General features: G+C 36.4%; 1 protein-coding gene across 2 annotated transcripts in view; it reads right to left on the reverse strand.

The window, feature by feature from the left end:
* The window catches only part of MACROD2 (mono-ADP ribosylhydrolase 2), a 1,131,713-nt gene that overhangs the window by 483,574 nt on the left and 623,695 nt on the right, over positions 1–24,444 (reverse strand). For both annotated transcript variants that reach the window (XM_081941614.1, XM_081941613.1), the window contains exon 7: positions 7,055–7,085. In XM_081941614.1, the coding sequence (XP_081797740.1) occupies positions 7,055–7,085 (31 nt within the window). The remainder of the gene's footprint in view (positions 1–7,054; positions 7,086–24,444) is intronic.

Genomic DNA, 24,444 nt, shown 5'->3' on the forward strand with positions numbered 1-24,444 from the left:
TCGGCCGATTCGCTCACACAGAGAGGGACTCCTCTGGGTGCCGTCCACTAGGCTGTGCCAGCGGGCAGCGCCCAGGGGAAGGGCCTTCTCTGTGATGGGCCCGACCCTCTGGAACGACCTTCCCCCTGATATTAGAACCACAGACCTCCGCTCCTTCCGTAAGAAGCTCAAAACCCACCTATTTAATCTAGCCGGCTTGGCCTAATTCCAGCTCTCCCACCTCAGCCTGTATTTTAAAATTTGGGTCTTAGGCTAAGTTTTTAATTTTTATAAATTTGTACAGGGTTTAAAGTTTAATTCGATTTTAACTATATTTATGATTATTTGTAAGGTTTTTAATTTGGTACCTGTACACCGCCCCGAGTCTCTTCGGGGAGAGGGGGCGGTCTAGAAATCAAATCAAATAAATAAATAATAAATAAATATTATATAAAGAAGAAGTTTTGTATATGCTAACAATTACAACAGCATTATATGGTTCTTACTGGAAAAGTCATTTGATTCCCTCATTTGGAAGAATATTATACAAGTCATTGGAGGATGTTTCAATATCCAAACTGACTTCGTTATTTAAAACTAAATCTGACATAGAAATTAATTTAAAAACAGAAATGCACTTTTATCTGAATTTCATTCAGTTTTCTATATTTTCTTGTTTAGCCCTTTCTACCCACTTCAATAACAGTTTTAAAACTTCATCAAAACATTTCTATATTTTATTTTCTTCTTTTTAATTTTAACTGTTCTAGTTATCTCTTTCTCCATTTCTTTTTTTTAATCTATGTGCATTGTATAATATCTTCCTCTTATTCTCATTTTTTTGCATCGGTTATCCTCCATAATGAGTAATTTTCCTCATCCAGAGTCTATTTTACCACATCCTTTCATCAAAGCCAGCCAGAGTGACTTTGCAGAGTGAGATGGACAGGATATTAAATAAATAAATAAACAAACAAATAAATAAAATCCTTTCTCATACGTACCATTTGCATAAATCCATGTATTTTTGACACTCTGTAATATTATTTTTATTTTGTAGCAAAAAGCTTCCACAAATATTTTCTCTATATTCACTTTCGTTCTGGAGGGAAATTAATCTGTCTTCTTTTTCATACAAGACTCATACTTTCTCTTCCCACAGTTATTCTGCTTTCTCTCTATTTTATTTCATTTCCTATATTGGATTCGATGATTATTTTTTTTCAAGATCCATCCCTGATGTTATCAAATAATAAATTATTCCATATTCAGAACCCATAGTCTATTATCTTTCTTGTATCCCTCACTTATTTTCTCAATACCATCCTAAACAATCAGATCAAAAACAATCAAGTTTTTGATTAATTCCTTTTCCACAATAATGCACAAATAAACTTATGCTTAAACCACCCAGGCTCTTTTCTAAGCAGATGCTCACCAGTTGCTATTCACAATCATTCATGGGTCTCCAAATGCCAGTTACTCTTTTGTATAGTCCTGCCTTCTTCCCATCATCCATTCATGTCATCAAACAGAATGAATGCTGTACAATTTTTCACAAAATTGTGCAATCTTTTTCATAAACCACAAAATCTTTTTAAGTTTTCCTTGATACCATTCACTAATGTATAATTGATAACTAGAACTATAACTGCTGATTTTCATATCCATCCACTACAACCTAAATAATAATAATTAATAGTTTCTGAAATATATGTTAGCCTTTTAATTCTGCTCCCTTGTTTTTGCATCTAATTTATCAATGGCACAAGATTTGAATACTTTCATTCAGATGTATTATATCCTTCCCCTTTTTCTTATGTTCACAAGAGGTAGCAGATCTGTTTTCTTTCATTTTATTTCATTCGTTAATTCATCTTATTTACCATTTATTCTCCTTACATTTCAAGTCATTGTTTACCATATGCTATGGATATCACCATATGGGTCCATAGGTATTGGCTTCTGTTGTCCTTCAAGGCCTTGATCAATCAAAACTTTAACATAATGCATTTATTAAGATAGAGAACATCCTGTGACATAAATAAATTTGTATTCCTAATTCACTTCAGTAACAAAAATAATAGAATATTATTTTTCTCCTCATACCCAGTAGATGTTTAGAACATCTGCAGACATTTGTCTTCCTAGCTTGTGGTGAAGGAGAATATAGTATAGTGTGAGAATAATGTATTTATAGCAAGACTTCTTATGGATTTTGAAATTTAGAGTCAAATGATAGGGAAGCATGAGAGCAAATTTATTTGGCAGAAAACACAAATTTATAAATCTGCTATAGTATTTCACCATTCAGTAAAACTAGAATAAGAAAGTTGCTGATCAAAGAACTGAATTTAATAGCCTTAAACTTCTTTCTGGAGTCAACTTCTGGACTAAATATGTCTTATTAATACTTATTTTAGAGGGTGAGAATTAATCAGTGGACATCCTGTTAATAATTTCTATGCATGTGGGAAATATTCCACAGGGAAATTGAATGAAGAAATCTTCTGGAAGATGGGCAGCACACAGTTCAAAATAAGATCACCATTTAATAATGTATGTGACAAATTCTTACTGAATATTTAATCAAATTACTGAAATACTTTATTCTAATAGCCCCCAAGCAGCAGCCACATTAAATAAGAATTCCAAAATCAATCAATATAATAATCATTCCCAAAACCTATTCTAAAGAGACTCTTAAAAATTATTTTCTCATGATTACACTACAGCACTCTTCATGTAAAATGGAGTGTCATAAACCCACAATGGGAAACACATACAAAGACTATCCCTGTCACTTAATTTGTGAATAACTTATGGACACTCCAATATAGATTTCAGGGGTAGAAAATGTTTCTGCGGATGGAAATAAGAAACCATCAAAAGCTATACCCTCAAATCCATCGTCAACCAATTTTAGAGATGTATGTGTGTTTGTGTGGAGCCTAAAGACATGAAGGAGAGTGGATACTGACTTAAATAATGATGCATTCCACTCATAACTCTACAGTTTGTACAAAGGTAGAACATGCATAGAGTGAGGCCAATCCAGTTTTTCATTTAGATGTTGACTATATTGCAGCTTGTTTTATGAGCAGGATATAGAGGTGATGATTAAAAAAAAACTCCCAAGCTGCAGTCATAGAGAGAAATTAAAGGATTTCTAAAAGTTAATTTGAAACAAACAAATAAGAATATTAAAATATCTAAAAAATATAACCCTTTTGTTAGAATGAAGTCTAACCTATAGAAGAAATCCCCCAGTAGAGATTAATATGTTCTTGGGATGCATTCACCTGGAGTATTGAAATTACCCAGACAAATGAAAGGAAATGGGAAGGGAAAAAATCACTGATTCTGCATTTCCCTATTGTTGCATCAATCAATTGGGGAAAGGAAAAGGAATGTTTGAAACTGTGGCTGTTTTCAAAAATGGTGTGCTTTGAAGGAAATAGGAAGATTTTCTTTTTTAAAATCCTAGCAGTCTCAGAAAACACATATGCAAATATCTTCTAAATTTTTGCAGTTTTCACAGATAATCTTAGTTTATTTCTGATTTAATATGAAGTGGATACTAGATGCTCTATCCATCTTTAAGAAACACTGTGGAAAAACTGCATGACATTTGTCTACTTACTGATTTATTCACATTCTATTTCAAGAAAATCTGTCACTTATAAATTTATATTTTCTGTTTTATCCTGCAAACTTATTTTCATCAATGTAACCAAATGGTCAGAAAAACACTAAAAATTATATATTAATATATGAAAAGTATCAAAAAAGTGTTATTTAATTGCTAAACTTACTATTATTACAATAAAAATAAGAGATTAGGCTGCATCTTGTCATCTATATCAAACACGTACACAGAAATAGTTATGAAAAATGCACATTTGGAGGAATGTGCATTGGGGGTAAAATCGGTAGTTGGAATATCAGCAACCTGCAATGTACAGATGATACAACATTGCTCACAAAAAGCAAGGAGGATCTGGAGTGGCTAATCCTGAGAGTCAAACATGAAATTGAAAAATTGGGATTGCATCTTAACATCACGAAAACAAAGAGAATAAGAACGTCAGTAAACATACAGGTCAGAATGTAGATCAACAATGAGACTATTGAAACACTAAAGGAATTCATCTTCTTGGGCTCTAAAATTGACCGAAGTGGTGACTGCAGCCCTGAGATCAGAAGACATATGGCACTTGGAAGAACTGCCATGTCTGCCATGAAGAACATCTGGAAGAGTAAAGACATCACAATCAAATGCAGATTAGTTAATGCAGTATTTTTTTCCCAGTGGTTACTTATGGCTGACTTGAACTCGGAAAAAGATAGGAGATAGGAGAAGGGTGGATGCCTTTGAACTGAGATGGTGGAGGAGACTATTAGACTTTCCATTGCGAAAATAATAAAGAAGTTGTTAGAGTTTGCAGCAATCCAACCAACACACAAGTAAACAACTCAGTAGGATTCATTTATATAAGAAACTTCTTTATAGACAATACCATAGAATAGAAGCCAGAACAAGAACTCAGAATCCAGAAGTACAGAATCCATAATCACACAAGCTATAGAATACCAGAAGCACTTATCTGTATACAGATCAGTGAACCTAAGCCATGCCCAGGCTCCAAGCCATCTGAGTCACAAAACAGTCCCCATTGGCTGACCTGCTACCATATCTATTCCAATTCATGAACCCTTATATACTGACAGAAGTCTTAGACTGAACCTCACCAAAAATATCACATGAAGTCAAGATCGCCAAACAGAGGCTGTCATATTTTGGTCATGTCATATGAGCTGAGTCACTCAAAAAGTCAATCATGTTGGGATTGATCAGTGGAAAAAGGAGAAGGGGCCACATTAGTACTCATAAAGAATGACACCAGGGTGACCATGGTAGATCTGAAGGAGGCGGTGTGAGACAGAGGGGAGTGCTGATCCATAGAGTGACTGGGAGTTGAACACAACTGAATGGCTGATGACATTTTGGGCAATCAAGTAAAATAAAATGTGAACAATAAAAGGTGCATCAATGTTAAGTCAATGCAAATGAGTTTGTTTCACAATCACTTTAGTAAAGTCTTATCAATCATAAGCCTGCCTATCCATTTGGGCTCTAATATTAAAAGCAAGTGCAAGATTATTCATGTAGTATATGCATACAAAATCAGAAAGAAATATCAGATATGGGGCCAGTGCAACTAGCAATGGGATCTCTCTCAGGCCTCAGATATTTCAAGATTTACTACGGCAAGCTCACCCTTTCATCAGAACTATAACAGGCTTAATTGTTTTAAAGTCAAATTGGAATAGCTAAAGGAATGTTAGGTATGTTTGATGCCTTGAGCTGATTAAATATTTTTAAAAAGTAGAATAAAAATGTGATTGGAGGAGGAGGAGGAAGAGGAGGAGGAGGAAGAGGAGGAGGAGGAGGAGGAGGAGAAGGAGAAGGAGAACATCATCATCACACAGAGGTTCCAGAAAATTCTATAATATCCACTTTCTAGTGACTAGATTATTAAAGCAATGATTCTTTTTCTATATTCCATTTTGATTATATTAAATAATAATAATTCCCCATTACAAATGCAAAATAAGATAACTTTAGGATTACCTGAATCATTGTAGTCAAAAAATATTTACAAACAAAACCCACAAACACTTAAAGAACAGTGTAGTAATCTCATTGCCTCCTTGTATTCATTAGTTTTATTCGCAAATACCCTTTTCTACATCCGGGGAAGAATATTAAAATTAAAATTTTTAGACATCTGACATGTCTAGAAAAAGTATAAGACAATAAATCTTTTGTTTCTATTTTTATTTTAATTTCAGGCCCAAATGCAGAATAATATTTTTTGTTGTTATGTTAGATATATACTATCGAAAATATAATGTTTTGATTCCCTCCCTTCTTTCTATTTCTCTTGGGGAGAAAGAATCATTGAGCCATAGAAAATAAAGGCTGACACATCATACTCTAGTTCTCTACTCAGTTTAGTACAAGGCAGTATGAAATAATTTCTTTCTCCCCTTCAGTTTTATTACCAAACCTAAGATCACAACCAGGTATTTCTAAAAACAAACTTGCTTTCATTGTTTTCCCACCAGTATGCCCCTGTTATCTTATGTAGCTAGAAAAATTTCTTCGGGATAACCAAATCGTGTTCTTAATCCATATAGCACAATTCTATCTACTTCAACTGGCATGATAAAGAACTCTAAAAGCTTTGCTAGTTCTGGAGTCTAATATTGTTTTATTAAAAATGCAAAGGATTGAAGTTGAAACTGAAGTTCAGACATTTCATGTGCTCTACAACCGAGTCATGATTCTTTTTTCACGACATTCATTCACTCACTCAGTTTATACAGCTGCCCATTTCACTTATGTGACTCTAGGCAGCTTACAACAAAATAGATAAAACACATGAAATACATATAAAACACTTGGCAGCCAAACATCATTGAGAATCTATGAGTATAGACAGGACGTTGCTCTGAGCACACCCAGGGCTCCAGGCTCTGACAAAAACCAACTTTTTAGGACATTACAGAAAGCCAGTAGAGGACAGGGCTAATGTAATCTCAGAGGGATGATGTTCCAAAGGGCAGGGCAGGCAGAAGAAAAGGCTCTCCTTCTGGGTCCTGCCAGCCAACAGTCCTTAACCGATGAGACCTGGAACATGCCCCATCTGCTGGACTGGGTAGGACAAATAGTAACAATGGATCTATCATTTTGCTCATGCTATAGTGAGCTTCAGAAATACATTACTAACATGAAAATCACAAAGTTCTATATATTGAGCTCTATTCACATCAAAGTAATGCTTATTCTTATCAACATAAAGTCACAAATGCTTGCAAGACAAGAACAATATTTTGAGATTTTGTTAATTTTGACATTTTTTGAGCACGGCACAGCTTACCAGCATAGACTGCCCTGCTAATTCATGGAGTATACATTAAAAAATAAAGGGGAGAGAGGAAAATCACTGTTTGAAGTTGATTGCCATAAAATTTTGTTATATAATAATTCACAGTCAGTTTTACATACCATAAATGCCTGTTGAGATACATGGAAAAGCCTGTAAGACACAAAAAAAGATATATATTAGATATTTTTTTAGAAGTCCCTATCACACACAATGATTTAGTACAAGGAAGCTATAGCTGCTTAATATGAATAAATATCCACACTTACTTCATCAAGTCTTCATGAAATATATCCCAATCTACTGAAATAAGTAGTCATTCTAGAAATCAGAAAGTCATTGCAATTTCTTTTTCAAAATTAAAAGGCAGCATAGCATTTTAGGGAAAAAGTTAAACTTTTACTACCTTGCTAAATATGAAAAATTGGAGGTCTGGAGAACTTGTGCTTTTAATGAAATTGTCTACAATAACTAACAAGCTTTTAGTACAATTACACAATTATGGATTTGTCAGCCTTTAGATGAAACTCACCTGAAGCCAATGTATTTTTGCTAAGAAACTACAGTAGTATTTTTCTTTCACAGCATAAACCATTTAGTACTTAATAGGAATACAGTAGCAATGTAGTAGATATATAATTTGATTTTGGCAATCTTTCTGAGGACATTCTTACACTATTTTTTCCATAGCTATGATTCTATGAGATGGAGTAGACTGAGATGAAGTGTGTCCCACTTCAATGATTACTTCTTCTTTTTTCTAGCATATTCCAGTGGTGGGTTGCAGGTGGTACACCCCAGTACGAGCATACCGGAGCCTGTCCAGAGCACCAGATACCGTTCCCGTATGGTGCTCAGGAGGGCCCACCTGCCCGCCCGAGCTCCTTACCAGTCTTTTAAGTCTTCAGCACTTCTGCATACATGCACGGCACATACAGAGCCTGCAAATTGCTCCACTGAGCAGCTGGAGCATCACGGAGGCTCGCGGAGGCGCTAAGACACATTTCTAGTTGGGAGGCAGTCTTGGCCCCGGTGGAAGGTGCTACTCTCTGGACATATCCATACCAGCAGAGTCATCCGTCTCTCATCTTCTCTATAATTGGTGCCAAACCAAAATGCTGTCAAATGGTGTCTTTTGTGATGTGGTCAAGAAGGGAGATGCCCGATTTCCAAAGGAGTATTTGCATTTCAATGGCATGGAGATAGCTTTCGGTCCCTGTTGTTGCTGCCCAGCATTCAGTGCCATACAGTGCAACAGGGCCGATGGTTGTCTTGTCTTGATGATTAATTCCTATTAATCACTTCAATGATTACTCAACATGTGTTTATTGCACAATAGAATTAGAAGATAACATTACCCTTATCAGCCAGGTTCAACATGCTTCACATATTAGGAAAAAGTTGGTGGAAAGGAAGAAGGTGTTTGAAAGCTGCTGCCTATGATCAAGGGCTGGAAGGCTTTGTTAATGGTTTAGACATATACTTAGAAGTGATATACTTCTTCAGTGTCATTTTAGTTTTGCCCGATGAAGACAGCATAATGTTTTTTTTTGTGGTCCATAATATCTACTATTTTATTATTCATATTTAAACTGCTAATTTTATTACTGCTTTGGAGGTTTGCAAGCTGCTCAGAATCAGACATGGACGGAATAGCATATCAACTTAGCAAAAGAAATCAATACAGTTAGAAAATAATTTTTGAAACCATTTTGGAGAAATACAAGAAACTGACTTTAACTTAACCAAAGCTATTGACAGAAAAATGAGTGGAGAATATCCAACTTTATATATTTTAATATAAAAAAATAGACCTATATGTGGTCTTAATCCACTCCAATTCACAGGAAAGCTAAAACAAATTTTGTGTCATAGTTTTAGTTCAGCACTTTGAGAAACTACATTCAAATCAGTGGTTGGTTGCAGGCGGTACACCCCGGTTAGGGAGCACCGGTGCCTGCCGGAAGCACCAGGTATGGTTCCGGTATGGTGCTCCAGATGGCCCACCCGCCCGTCCTCCTTACCTGTATTTGAGCTCTTCGACATTTCCGCGCACGTGCACAGCGCATACAGTGCCTGCACAACACTCCACTGAGCAGCTGGAGCATCATGAAGGCTCACGGGGGTGTCGCAAGAGGTAAGGACGCATGTGCTTGCTGTGCATATGTGCGCTCACTGTGCACATTCACATGGTGGACTTCGGGCCCCATTGCACCATATTGGTTGCACCGGGCTCCAGAATCTACCACTCATTCAAATGCACTAAACATCTGTGAAAACTATCAATGTAAATTTCAGTCAGTTAGAGCATTGAGGATTCCTGGCATTGAATTCTGTTTGGCTTTGTGCTGACCAGTATTGGTAAGATATTAATTTTACACAATTTATGCTTGCATTTTTAAGATCTGGTTGGATTTTTGTATGCATTACAGATATTAAATGGCTAGGGTATGAATACAAAGAAAGATTAGAAGCCATAGACAACAGCACATGATTTATATTACTTTGTCTCAGGAATATTGTTTATCTGAACCACATTTTTACCTAAACTAAACTTTGTATTCTGTCTAGTACACTTCACATATGGCTATGTTGTAGAAGAAGAAAAAAACCCCAAAATGGATTATTATGTTGACAATATAACTGTCTATCTGCACAGTAATTCACTTTGCTTTCTCTCCATATACGTATATGTCATGTTAGCATGGCTCACTGGGACATAAATTAACCAACTACATTTTAGCCAACCATAATGTGCAAAGCTAACCCATGTGGATAGTTTACAGTTTAGTTTGTTGCATGAACCTATAAAACAGGGTAAATCTTGTACTCTAAACACACAATAATTAAACTCAACAGCAGAAAAATGGAGGGAAGTCTTCTCCATCCATCATTTTCTCTGCAGCTAAGAAAGATATGCTGTTTTCTTCTTCTTACTCTAAAAAAATGAAAAAAACCTTTTTCCTCGGAGCACCCTATATTCAAGGTGGAGTTTTAATAACAATGCAAATGTCTCTTTTCCCTCTGTGCTCTTCAAAATGTAAGGCCTTTCCTTCATGATTCACTGTAAACTGTAATTTTGTTGTTTGACATAAGATAGCATAAACCCGTCCTCTATTACAGATTTTTTTCTGAATTTTATGCATTTTTAAGTGTGGGTTGTTATGTAGCCTAGACACCTTGGAAACCTCACCAAATTTTGAAGAAAATATATATTTAAGGGAGGGGGGGAGATTATAGGCTGTCATGCTGAAAAACAGCCAATAGCCTAGGGGCAGAGATAGAGATGACAAATGAAATTCAATATCCTAAAATTCTAAACAAAGGCATATTAAACTGAAAAGTTTGTTGAAAATCCCACTTGTTATTATGATTTTAGCATCGAGTAGAAATGATTTGTCACAGTCTAACACTGATTAACATCTTCATAAATTATTTGGATGTGGGAGGTGAAAGTACAGTTTCAAAAAAAAGTACAGATGGCACAGCTAAAGAATGCATCAAACCCATTACAGCATGTAAGAATCTACCAGTATACAGCATATACTGACATTTCTAAAAGAGTAAATGTTTTAAAGTCATAAACCAAAATATTTTCCATCACATGGAAAATTGGGATCAATACAAATTAAATGACAGTACAACAATTTAATTTTGCAGGAAAATAAAATAAAATAATGCTTTCTTGACTATTCATAAAGACATGGCACATGTGAAAACACCCAATGTTTTGTTTGAATATTATTGGAAAATCTGTAGAATTTCAAACTCTGTTGGGGTGCTACATTGTCTGAGCAGCAGTAACCAAACAGAAGCAAGACTAATAGGGAGAAAAAGAAACATAAGAGGGGAAGTTGAAAGGAGCAAGACGTTCATTTTTATGCTTTAAAAACAAATTAAAGGACAATATGGTAACAATTTGCTAAAATATAAAAAACTGTCATGATAGGAAATAGAGAAAAATGGCTTGCATTTGCTCCGAAGGACAGGGCAATAGATAATAAGTTTGAGATGCCAGAAGTTGAACTGAAGTTAAATGGTATGAAGCATTTCCAAACAGATATTGAATTGACCAAAAAAAAAAAAAAAACCCTCACAAAATTATAATCAAGCCCTCTCCTAAAAGCCGTTATAGCATCATAGAATGACTATATGATCTGGAGAGGACAAAGTAAAATAAAGTAAAGACAGAACTACTGTTCCATCAAGATTCTTCTAGACCTCTTTTTTGTCCCTTGCACTGTCCTTGAAGGAGCAGGTCCAAGGCTTGTGGTTACTTCTGGACTGGTGGTTCCTGCTAAAAGAGCAGGTGCAGGCCATGACCAAGCTACAGCCTTGTCCAGCTTTGGCTGCCATATCAACTGCAGCCTTATAGGGGATGGAAAAATCTGGCCACAGTGGCTGCTGCCCTATTATCACCCTGTTGGGCTATTGCAACACATTGTACATGGGGCTGCCTTTAAAGACTACCTGGAAGTGTCCGTTGCTACAAAAAGCAGTGGCCAAGGTATTCATGGGTGTTTACCAGGAGGCATATAGTGTGCCTGTTTTGGGAGATTCCCATTAGCTTCCTGTTTGCTGGAGAAGCGTACTGGAGAAGCAGCTGTTGTGTCCCATTTTCAGGAGGGGTGTGTGTCACTTGATGAGCCACGGTGGCCCAGTGGTTAGAGTGCAGTAGTGCAGGATACTTCTGCTGATCACCAGCTGCTAGCAGTTTGGCAGATCGAATTTCACCAGGCTCAAGGTTGACTCATCTTTCTATCCTTCCGAGATCGATAAAATGAGGACCGAGATTGCTGAGGGCAATATGCTGACTCTGAAAACCGCTTAGAGAGAGCTGTAAAGCACTATGAAGTGGTATATAGGTCTAAGTGCTATTGCTAGTGCTATTGATAGGTTGCTTGATGATGATGGGATTGGCCTCCTGGAATGGCCTCCCACTGGAGATCCAACATTGCCTGCTTTTCAGAAAAAGCTGAAGACAGTTCTTTCCCAGAACATTTTGAGGGGTGGATTCCATACGTTGTGGCAGGGTTTAATTTTATATTGTTATTGCACATTATTATTTTGTGAGTCACCGAGTGTACTATGGTTGAGTTAATATAAATTTGACAAAATAAAACCCACAAAAAATTCTACTCTCAAATACCAACAATCAATAGCATGATATTCTAACATTTTGTGATGGGAAATACAAAAACTAGTCTAAAACCTAACAGGCTTCTGGCATAAGAAGTAGGACTCTACAGTCCAATTCCAGGAGCAGAAGAACAATAGAAATAAGAAAATCAGCCAACTTTATATCATAACTCCACCAACTACAACCCTCAGCGATTCTAGAAATGTTAAGCATGGACCCCAACAATGAAAAAGTTACCTGCCTTGACATAGATCTGAACTCCCTAGAGTATAGGAATTCTGTGTTACAAATCCCCTTGACTTTTGCAATGCAAATAGATTGTCTGAAGCATTTGAATATGAACTGCACATGAACATCAGATAGTCAAACTGGGAGACCAAACAACAGAGGCATTGTTTTAACAATATGTTTGCCATTGATGCTGTTTGATTTGGCAAAGGGTGTATGTGTCTGCCTTTGAATCATTGTTGACTCCTGTCAACTGCCTGAGTCAAGTCCCTGCAGTTTTCTTGGCAATATTTCAGAAATGATTTGCCCTTGCCTTCTTCCTAGGGCTGAGATAGAGTGATTTATTGATTTAAAGGATTTGTAGGGCTACCCTTCACTCACAGTGACTCTGGGTGGCTTACAAACCATAAAAAAACAACCCCAATATAAAAAGGGTAACATTGGCCCAGTTGGTTTTGTGCTTAAGGTGGGATCAGAATTCACTACTATGACTACACCAAACTGGCTCTCTATGGTATCCTTACATGTTATGAATTTGCTTTTCATAATAGAATCCGCAAATAATTTAAGGGAAATGAAAACTGTAAAGATGGAGGATCAACACTTTTGATCAAACATAGGATTTTTCTTGGTCTCCTCTGTCTCCATTGTTCCACAGATTTATTGCAGAAAGAGAATCTGATAGGCTAACAGTGCCCCTTCATAACAGGAAGAATACAACCAAATATATTAGAAGCAAACTGACTAATATTAATATGTTTCCGCTTCCCAGCACCTATTCACTTCAAAGACAAACATCAAACATAATTTGATCACATTTTTGGAATTTACTATCTTGAAAAGAACTGTGTATTTTAGTAAAATTTGACAGTATATTAGAAAAAGCTCATCTTCTATCTGCTTCCCTGGATGTTTAACAAAATATGCCCTTGAAAGAAAAGTAGGAACTTGTGAAGGTAATATGATCAAATACCTTTTTCTGCATTTCAATTATCTGTTGGAGCATTTCCCTCAAAGATAAAGTTCTAGTTTGTACATTTTCCAGAAAGTTGTATAATTCTCTACATTCACTTGCAGAGAAATAGAATTTCAAAAACCAAGAATGGAGAAAAAATATTGACGCCTGTTCTTAAAAAGTGTAGATAATCCTTATGCTACCTTTGAAAGTTAAAAATTATGACAATTAAATTAAGGCATACTATATGACATAAAATATAAAGTACATGATTAAAATATTTACAAATAACAGAATAAAAGAGTTGGGACAGGACCTTGGAGGTCTTCTAGTCCAACCGCCTGCTCAACCAGGAAACCCTATATCATTTCAGAACAATGGTTGTCCAATCCCTTCTTAAAAACTTCCAGTGTTGGCGCATTCACAACTTCTGGAGGCAAGTTGTTCCACTGATTAATTGTTCTAACTGTCAGGAAATTTCTCCTGGTTGCTTCTAGGTTGCTTCTCTTGTTGATTAGTTTCCATCCACTGCTTCTTGTCCTGCCTTCAGGTGCTTTGGAGAATAGCTTGACTCCTTCTTTGTCACAACCCCTGAGATATTGGAACACTGCTATCGTATCACCCCTAATCCTTTTTTCATTAAATGAAACATACCCAATTTCAGCAACCGTTCTTTATATGTTTTAACCTTCGGTTCCGTAATCATCTTTGTCACTCTTTTCTGAACTCTTTCTAGAGTCTCAACGTTTTTTCTAATCATGGCGACTAAAACAGGATGCAGTATTCCAAGTGTGGCCTTACCAAGGCATTATAAAGTGGTATTAATACTTCACGTGATCTTGATTCTATCCCTCTGTTTATGTAGCCTAGAACTGTGTTGGCTTTTTTGGCAGCTGCTGCACACTGCTGGCTCATATTTAAATGGTTGTCCACTAGGACTCCAAGAAAACTCTCACTACTACTATTGACCCAAGTACCACCTATTCTATACCTGGGCATTTGGGTTTTTTTTTGCCTAAATGTGGACCCTTACTTTTTTGCACCACTGAATTTCATTTTGTTAGATAGTCCCCAGTGTTCAAGTATGTCAAGATCTTTCTGTATCTTTATCTTCTGGAGTGTTGGCTATTCCTGCCAGCCTGGTGTCGTCTGCATATTTGATGAGTTCCCCAAGTATCCCCTCATCCAAATAATTGATGCAGATGTTGAAAAGTACTGGGTCTAAAACCAGTCTTGGGATACTCCACTCCATACTTTCCTCCATTGTAGGTGCAGTTCCATTGAGGACTACACATTGAGTACAGTAGGTCAGCCAGTTACAAATCCATCTGGTGGTGATGCTCTTTTACCCATATTTTTCTACCTTATCAAATAGTAGCTTGCGGTCTATTTTATCAAATGACTTACTGAAGTCCAAGTAAATTATCCACAGCTTTTCTCTGGTCCACTAATTGTGTTACTTTGTCAAAGAATGCAATAAGATTTGTCTGACACTATCTGTTTTTGACAAACCCATACTGACTTTTGGTTATGACTTTGTTTGCCTCTAGGTGTTCACAGATTTGTGCTTGATTACCTTTTCCATAACCCTCCCAGGTATTGAGGTCAGGCTGATAGATCTGTAGTTTCCTGGATCTATTTTTCTCCTTCTCCTTCTTCTTTTGAAGATGGGAACTTTTCCAATCCTCTGGTAGTACCCCAGTTCTCCAGGGAACTACCCTTTGAAAGATATAGTTCAGTGGTTCTAAGATCATATCTGCCAGTTTCTTCAGAACCTTGGGGTGTAATTCATCTGGTCCTTATGAAATGAACTTGTCTAGATTAAATTAAACAGATCTTGTCCAGAAAGTAACAACATTGTGTTCAATTGTGCTGCCATGAGGTCCTCAAGTGTACACTGATCAGGAAACAAAGGGCAGATATATATATATGTGTTGTTGGTGATTTAAGTATTACTTTGGTCTAGAGCAGTGTTTCTCAAACTTGACGACTTTAAGTCCTGTGGACTTCAACTCCCAGAATCCCCCAGCCAGCATAGCTGGCTGGGGAATTCTGGGAGTTGAAGTCCACAGGACTTAAAGTCGCCAAGTTTGAGAAACACTGGTCTAGAGGAACCAACCAAAACTGACTAAAACTACTTTAATGCTAGAAAGAACATTATTTAGTGGCTATATCTATAATTAATGTTGAATTCATAATTTTCTTCCTCATAGAGAATGATTACAGGACAAAAGCAGCAGATATAATGTCATAAAATATGCCACTGATTGTTTTTCATTGCTAAAGAGACCCATACCTTAAAAAAAGCATATAAACCAACTTTCCTTCATCTCCTTAAGAAGTAATTTAGTCTAGATGTCAAGCTAAAATTATTGGCAGAACAATAATGTGAAATTGTCACTGTGGCTGTTAGCACAGTCTGCTTAAAATACCTAAATGTCCAATATGCTCATATTTGTAGTTCTTTCTTGCATATATAATAGTTTCACTCTTAGGAAAAATTCAATCTCATTTGGGGGGGGGATGGCTAACTTCTAGCATTGTGAGGTAAATAGTTCTTGCATCAAAATATTTGTAGCTGCCAATCATCTGGTTGCATGCAAACACTGACTGGTAAAAAGGATATTTGATTAGTGTAGAGCTTGTCAAACATTCAACTGACACTTGTCTTTTTTAAAAGGAGCAGGGTTTCTTTTCAGATAACAACATGAATATTTATTGTTTCCATGCACTCTTCATATGATCAAATCTATCTAAAATGGATCTCACGAGAAACTGAAGTGACTAGAAATTATGTCAGCATTGGCTAACAGTCCAAGTAAATACCTAAAATAAGCTCTAAATGTAACCACTGATTCTGTCTGGAAGTTAGGCTGCTTCTGTTTCTGATAGAGAAGACAATCTGTAGCCAGAGGAATGGATATAAATTCTGCTTTGGAGATTATCAAAATACTTGGAAAAAAGAGAGTGGCTTGTAGAACATTCAGCTGAAACCCTTGCATATAAGCATTCCCCAAAGGCAGCTATCTAGCTTCTTCTTGAGCACTTTTAAGAAAAGCATCTTCATCCAATTGGTTCCATTGTTAAGCTTTAAGACATTTCACCTAATGTTCAACTGAATCTATTATCCTGTAACTTAAACCCATTAGATTTGGCTGGGCTCTCTAATGCAGCAAAGATTAAAAGTTTTCTATGTAAGAACCCTGAAGATATTTAAACTTTTTTAAAAAAGAAATCTCACCGTTTAGCCTTTTGCTCAGATTCTTTCATCTTTCCCCATAAATTTCTATTCCCTAAGAAAATCATTGTTAAGGATAGATTCAATATACTTAGCAGCATATGTGAAACAGATCATGGCACTATGAAAATAGGTAAGAGACAAAACCTGAAGGAGAGAAAAATACTCAAAATTTCAAAGGGGAAAGATTAAAGTGGTTTTCAAAACAAACTACCAGGGAAAAATGGAGGATGAAAGTCTCAGAGAACAAGAATGGCCTGTGACACCTAAACACGGGCCTTCAGAATCAAACAAGAAAGAACAAGGAGCTCTATCTCAAACAAGAATGTCAACAAAGAGAGGAAAATAGCAGGAAGAGAAAAAACGAGATAAGTTTTTGGAAGAGAAATCCTAGGAAAACTGACAGCTAAAGGAGGAATCGACAATAGCAGTGGAAGAAACCTGATAGAGACGATTTAGATTAAAGGAAGATGGAAATACTACATTGAATTTTTTTTTGTCAAAGAACATTATAAGATAGCACAAATATTTCAAGAAAGAATATTTTCAAAAAGCGGTTCCACTAAAAAGTGATGTACGAGGGACAATAGTTGTCGAATAGGAAAGTAAAAGCATGAATGAAATGTCCATCAAGTCCTCAACTTATGACTGGTTGTTTATTAACCATTTGAAGCAATGATCTACCTGAAATAGGGGACTGGATCTGAAGTTCAGTGATCACCCCCCATCACATGACTGCATTGTGGGTGCTCAGTAACAAGGTCCTGTAGTTACAGGACCACATTTTATGACAGTTTTGCCAAAAACCAGGACCTCTGTTTGTTTTTTGCTTTTTGTTTTGCTAAACCACACTATAGTAAAGAATCGGTTTACTTAGTGTTTGTTTAATGACCACAGTTGCACACCCATGACCAGTGCACTTGTTTAAAAACCACTGCAAAAATGTTGTAAAATTGACTCATTTTATAAACGTTACGACTTACAACCATAATGGGAAGGCTCCATTAAGTAATAACTCAAGTGACTACCTGTATTTAAAATTACAGAAAAAGAGGGAGTTGAAGCACTAGCATTCTATGACAACAGAGATCTGTGTGGCTTAGAAATCAGGAAAATTCAACATAATGGTATGTGACTGTACAGAAGAAAGATGCAAGATATCTTGCAATATCACTAAACTCTTGCATTGATCTCTATTTAGAAGTTTCTCTTAAAATCCTAGTAAGAAGAGAGCCACATTGACATGAGGCATTGAGAAAAATTCCAGACAAATAGGCAGAAGAACATAAGACCAGATACTAATATAAGATGGACAATGGCAAAGCAAGAGGATTTATGAAGGTTTGTCTTAGATTACATTGACATGTCAAAAGGTCAAATATAGTTGGGTTAATGTCAAGCTATCTGATTATATTCTTTTGAAAACTGTAACAATGAACAATAGGTTACTATAAGAACTGGGTTTAGAGAAAATGCAGTGATACAGAATAGGGAAAGGAATGAGAACAAATAAAGGGAGTCCTTGACTTACAATCACAATTGAGCCCCAAATTAATGTTGTTAAGTGAAATATCTGCTAACTGACTTCTGCCCCAATTTACCACCTTTCTTGTCAGAGTTGTTAAGTGAATCGCTGTAGTTTTTAAGATAGTAACGTGGTTATTAAGTGAATCTGACTTCTCCATTGACTTTGCTTATCAGAAGATCGAAAAAAGTGATCACATGGCCCCAGGACACTGCAAGGGTCATAAATATGATTCAGTTGCCAAGTGTCTGAATTTTAATCACTTGACCTTGTGGATGCTGCAATAGTCATAAGTGTGAAAAACAGTCAGCAGTCAGTTTTTCACTGCTGTTGTAATTTCAAACAGTCACTAAATGAACTGCTGTAAGTCGAAGACTACTTGTATTGTTACCATATTTGTTTAACTTCTGCAATTATAAAAATGGCAATATTCTAAAAGATGACAGCTGAAATGAGGTTGAACACTAATGTGATGATATGGAGACAACATCACTTTATTAGTTGAAAATAAAGATTTAGAATTCATTACAAAAGTAAAATGGAACCTTAAAATGCAGATCAATGTCCCTTGTTAAGAAAACAAAGGTTAAATTGTTACTTGTTAAGAAAACAAAGGATGTTTTATGTGAAATGACAGTGAAGATAGATACTGTAGTCCTATATTTTTTCCCAGTTCCTGAATAGCTAGACAGGGACAAAGATTGGAAAAAAATAAATTAATTAATCCCAAATGGAAAGTAATGATACACTGAGACAATATCTTAAAGGATAAAATATTTCTATGACAATATAGAGCTGAATAATTACAGCAATAGTTCTTCCAATGGCAATCTTTGGCTGTTAAAGAGAAAGAATGAGGAATGGATCTGGAGATAATTACCAGAGTAGCATGGAAGGGATGAATTGATCCTGGATGAAAATAAGGCTGATTGTTCCCTTGAGGTGATGATGTAAGCCAGGGGTGTCCAAACTTGAGAACTTTAAGACTTGTGGACTTCAATTCCCAGAATTCCCCAGCCAGCATGGCTGGCTGGGGAATTCTGGGAGTTGAAGTCCACAAGTCTTAAAGTTCTCAAGTTTGGACACCCCTGACGTAAGCAGATGATGGATTCGAAAAACAATCATGCTTAGCAAGGTTGACTGAAGTAGAAAAGGGGACAGCAACAATTAAAGTGACTAACTGAATTCACGGTCACTGGATTCTGTCTAGAAAAGCAACAGATTATTATCAAGAATAGATTGAGATGACAATTATTAATGCTGTTGCCAGGAGTGTTTCCTGAGTGATATTTAAATTTATAGAGAAGTCTCCAATCTGCATTATGTAACTGTATTTTATAGAGATGAGATCTTTGAAGGCTGCAAAGCTATACTAGAGCCAGTTTGGTGTAATGGTTAAGGCACCAGGCTAGAAATCAGGAGTTTGTGAGCTGCAGTCTTGGCCTAGGTCTGAAAGACAGCTGGGTGACTTTGGGCCAATCTCCCTCAATCCAACTCATCTCATTGGGTTGTTGTTGTGGGGAAAGTCGGGGAAATAGGAGGAGGATTAGTATTAGGCATGTTTGCCACCTTCAGTTGCTTATAAAGGTGAGATTAAAAAAGAACTAATAAATAAATGGAAATAATTATGGTCTACTATGGAACTTCAAGATAAAACAGAATGTGACAATATGACTCTGTCTGAAAGTTTTGCCTGTTTTCTTTTTTCTATTCCTTAAAATTATGTAAATTTCTAACCATGGGATTACAGCAAGTTATTTTACTGTTACATAACAGCTACATTTTATCTTATTTTATTTATATACTAGATGATAACCCAGTGTTGCCTGGGTATTTATTTATTTATAAGGGGATAATGTCCAGACCAAATGTAATTTCTAAAGTTGGATTTTCCCTTTACCAGAGAGAGCCTCCTTGTGGAGTACCATGGCAACTCCACTGTACTGTACAATAGAAGCCATTTCACAGCAGTACAGTAGATACCATTTAAGGCACAACAGGCTGTATCTTAACAGAATACGCACCCTAACCCTAACCCAAGGGGTGTTAGGAGTGTCTTACCCCACAGTATTTTTCTCCAGAGAGTAAGTCATCTGTGTACCAAGTTTGGTTGAAATTGCTTGAGGCATTCCAAAGTTACACACTCCAGAACCAAACGCCTAGCCGACAAAAACCACCTGAAAATTGAATTATACAAACTCACAAATGTATTAATCTCCAACGGATTCCAAAGAAAAACAATCACCAACCTAATCCAAAAGGAGACTCCCCCAAAAAACCAAGACACAGAACAGGACAATGGCATCGCCCACCTCCCTTACATCAAAGGCACCACAGATAAAATCAGCAAAATTCTCCACAAGCACAATATCAAGACAGCCTTCACCACTGACCAAAAAATAACCAACATCTTAAGAAACCCTAAAGACAAAATCCAGCTAGAAAACCAAGGAGTCTACGAAATACCATGCAAAATCTGCCCGGCAACATATATAGGACAAACAAACAGGAGAATAAATGCATGCCACAAGAACGCAGTAAGAAAAAAAGAAAAAACTTCCTCCCTTTTCCAGCACTTTAAAGCTACAGGACATGAAATCAATTTTGAAGGAACCAGGTTAATCTCCAAAACAGAACACTTCAACAAGAGAATAATTATGGAAGCCATCGAAATAGAGAAACACCCCCACAACATGAATAAACGTGACGATACCTCCCACCTACCAAACACCTGGAAACCAGCCCTAGTCAACAAACGAACCCCACCCACCACCCAGCCCGTTACAATACAAAACAACAATGCACACACAGCCAGCACCAATCAGCACCAATCTACCAATCATGATACAACCACACAACCAATCATTCCACTTACTGAAACAAAGCCAGCACTCCATCCCCTCCCACCAAGATTTGCAGAAAGATGGCAGCTCCGTTCTCACTTTAATCTAAAGACAACAGCCTGAAGATGGCGAGTGAGATCTCGCTGAAACGTTGCCAAGACAATCTCAATCTTACACGGAAAAAGACCTGAATACAACAAAACCAGCATATATATGCATTTGTGTTACAACCCCTGGTATTTGTAACACAAACGCATACCTATTTCCCTGGCTTAGCTGATAAAGGAGGAGAGCCTGTGGCTTAGTGGCTAAAATAACTGCCTAACATGTAATACAGCTCTGGTTCAAATCCCAGTACGGGTATGGCTAGCTGATGAGAACTAAATAGCTTGAAATGGATCCATACTAGTCTCCCTTTATTTATTTATCAGCACAAATACAACACACACACACACACACACACACACACACACATATATACACACACACACAAATACATACACACATACATACATAAACACACACTCTCACACACAAATGTCGTATGCTCCCTATTCCAAATATTTTATACTATTTATGAGAACTTCACTTTCTCCTCACCGACTCAGTTTATTACACATACACACAGAGTAACACATCACTCTGTGTCATTCTATTCTTCTATGGATGTCTATGTGCATCTATTTGTCTATGCTGCCATCATATCCTTAAAGAGAGAAAGTGCTTCTGTTCAAATGAAGAAGACATTTCTCATTAAACTTCTTAGTATTGCATGAATTTATTTGAAGAAACCTACTTAATTTACATAATTCCTTAACAAATTCTATTTCATCTCTTAAGAGAACCTCATCAGAGCTTTGCTAGGCACCCATAAAGATAAATAGAAATATGACTCTCAGATAAATATTTGCAGATCCTTCTACCACAAAGGTCTTCCATTTCTATAATTCTTTATTTATACAACAGCAGAAGCAGAGCTGTTGAAAGACGTTGTCCCAGGAGGTTAAAAGGGCCAGAAGTATACCTTCAATCATTTATTATTCAAACAGATTTAATGGAGATTATTCCCTTCTTCTCTGTGAACAGAGTTCTACTAACACGAGCAAAAGGGAATGCAGTTTTCTATCTTTCATCTAGCCCTACCGAATAGATGCAAGTAAGGCTGTAAGGCAGAAATCAGGTTCCTATAAATACTAGAAGAATTATGTTTACAAAAATATAACTTTAGCAAGTTTCTCAAAGGACTTTTAAGTTATGCAAGCTTTTTTTTTATTTTACATGTGGATTTAGTATATAAGCTCCCAGCAAAATTATCACTGCAATGTAAAGAATCACAAGCCTCTACTTATATATTAATAATTTTTCAGTCCACGTATTGTCAATAATATGAGACTGCTGCCTTCCTGCCTTCCTGTTTTCCTAAATATTTTCTTTCTTTTTTTAATTTAATCAATCAATCACTCACTCAATCAATCAATTTGCATAGCACACATCTCAACAAATAGATTCTGATACAGAAACCATCTCTACAGCAGCTAGTATCATATAAAAACCATAGTTCCTTTGACTTTTAGTCATGCAAACTAGTTCAGAAGAATCCCTGATACTTTCACATCAACTACTTTTGTTACCAACAATAAACAAGTGGTAATGTTCAGTGTAAAACAGAGGAATATGTATTATTTAATTCCTGGTATAAAATTAATTGATTGTGTGCCATCAGGTTGGTTTCAAATCTTGGTGACTAAAAAGTATGATCTCTTGGCAGATTTGTCTTCATATCTTGTAATGGTCAGCCTTTCTTTTTCTCGCCTTTCAGCTTTCTCATCTTTATGGTCTTCTGAAGGCAGGTGAATTTTCATATCCAAAATATGACCTCAGGCGTCAGCCCCACTAGGTAGACCACTTCAGGAAATTAATTCCACAGAAAGATTAAAACTACTTTACTGGGGTTGACAATAATAACAGAATTGTGCAAATTGCCAATCATCACCAATCCAAAGAGTTAGGGAGGCTGTGCCACTTCCAAGAGTTATCTTCCTGTTTTGGACTTAAAAATCATTTAGCCCCCTTTTCCTAGAAACAATACCTGAATATTTCCATCAAGGTCATCTTAAACTTTGGAAGTATTTGTTCTATGTTCTGTTTGTTTGCTTGTTTTCTTAGTTATCCATGGTATTCTTGGGAATCACTTATGAATATTCAAAAGTGTCAGTACTCTTTCTATTCTGCTTCTTCAAAACTAAAATTTCATTTATATGGAGTATCACAGGGGAAAACATTCCCTGCACAATTCTGAACAGATTCCAGCATCTGAGTATCTTTTCTAGGCCATTGTTTCTCTACCAATTGCAACAAATTTCTTGGCTATTGGTTCCTTTAATATTGATAAACAACCATATAAGGCAAAAATTTTCTTCAGTTTCAATTCTAGGGTTGTTTGCTGTAGCTGTTGTCATTATTTTGCTCTTCTTGTTATTTAATTTTAGTCCCATGTTTTCATTGCAAATCATTTGCACTTTCAGATATTGGAGTAAGTGCAAAACACAACAATGAAATCAATTTTTTAGTATAGGAATCACAGTTTCCAAGATTGAACGTTATATTTGGAATGCTTAGAAGATGTTACCAACGAATTATATTTTGATGAAAGAATTTTTCTTTCCAGAAAGAAATTTGGATTCCATACAGTGAAAAAATGTATTAATTGTTACATTGCGTGTTTTATGAAAAAAACCTGTTAAATACAGTCATGATTTCTATAATTTTAAGAAATAAATGTTGATGTATTTATTTTACTAGGGTTATACAAATCATCAAAGAATTATTACACTTTGATGAAGTTTTAAACAAAATCCACATATACACAAAGTTGTTTTGTGAAACAACAGGGGCCCCTTTGAATCTAAATCTGAAATGAACCTATCATGTTACTGTACTTCACCCTGCTTTGGGCTTTTGTAAGATCTTATATTATGGGAGAAGCTGAGTGTCACAAAAGCGAGATTGATAACTATATAAACTTAATTCATAAATAAACCTTCACCTGAGCAATGATAGGGAGTTCCCCTCTGAGTAGATTCCTCCAGCACAGGTTGCAGGGAATCCCACAGCATACACTGGATGTAGGGTAACCAAAAGCCCTACTGGAAAATGCCAAGGGACTCCAAGCCTGGAACAATTAGGAGTCTCCCAGGCTGGATGACAACTGACCAGGGCTGTGGAGTGCAGAGAAACTTTATAAAGTTCTGAAGGGTGAAATTCCTTTTAATATTATTTAATTGTTTCACCAATGGCAGCTGAAGAATTTCCTTCCAGTTGCTGGCCTGTAGATAAGAGAATCCAGATGCTTCTTTTTAGGCTATGGATCTGTTGACAAGAAATGACTTGTTTGGCAGAGTTATTGGAGAAAGCCAAGAGGAGTCTTTTCCTACAGTGTTGGCCAAAGTGCTTGGAGGCTATCTTCAATACAGTCCCAGAGCTATCAAACTTAGAAATATATTTCAGGCTGAGGAGATGGTTGAAAGCACTTCATTTCTTCTGTTTGAAAGGGAATTCAAGACCACCCTCATTGCTTCAGTCA

This window comes from Natrix helvetica (genome assembly GCF_964273705.1).
Source record: "Natrix helvetica genome assembly, chromosome: 2".
Classification (NCBI taxonomy): domain Eukaryota; kingdom Metazoa; phylum Chordata; class Lepidosauria; order Squamata; family Natricidae; genus Natrix; species Natrix helvetica.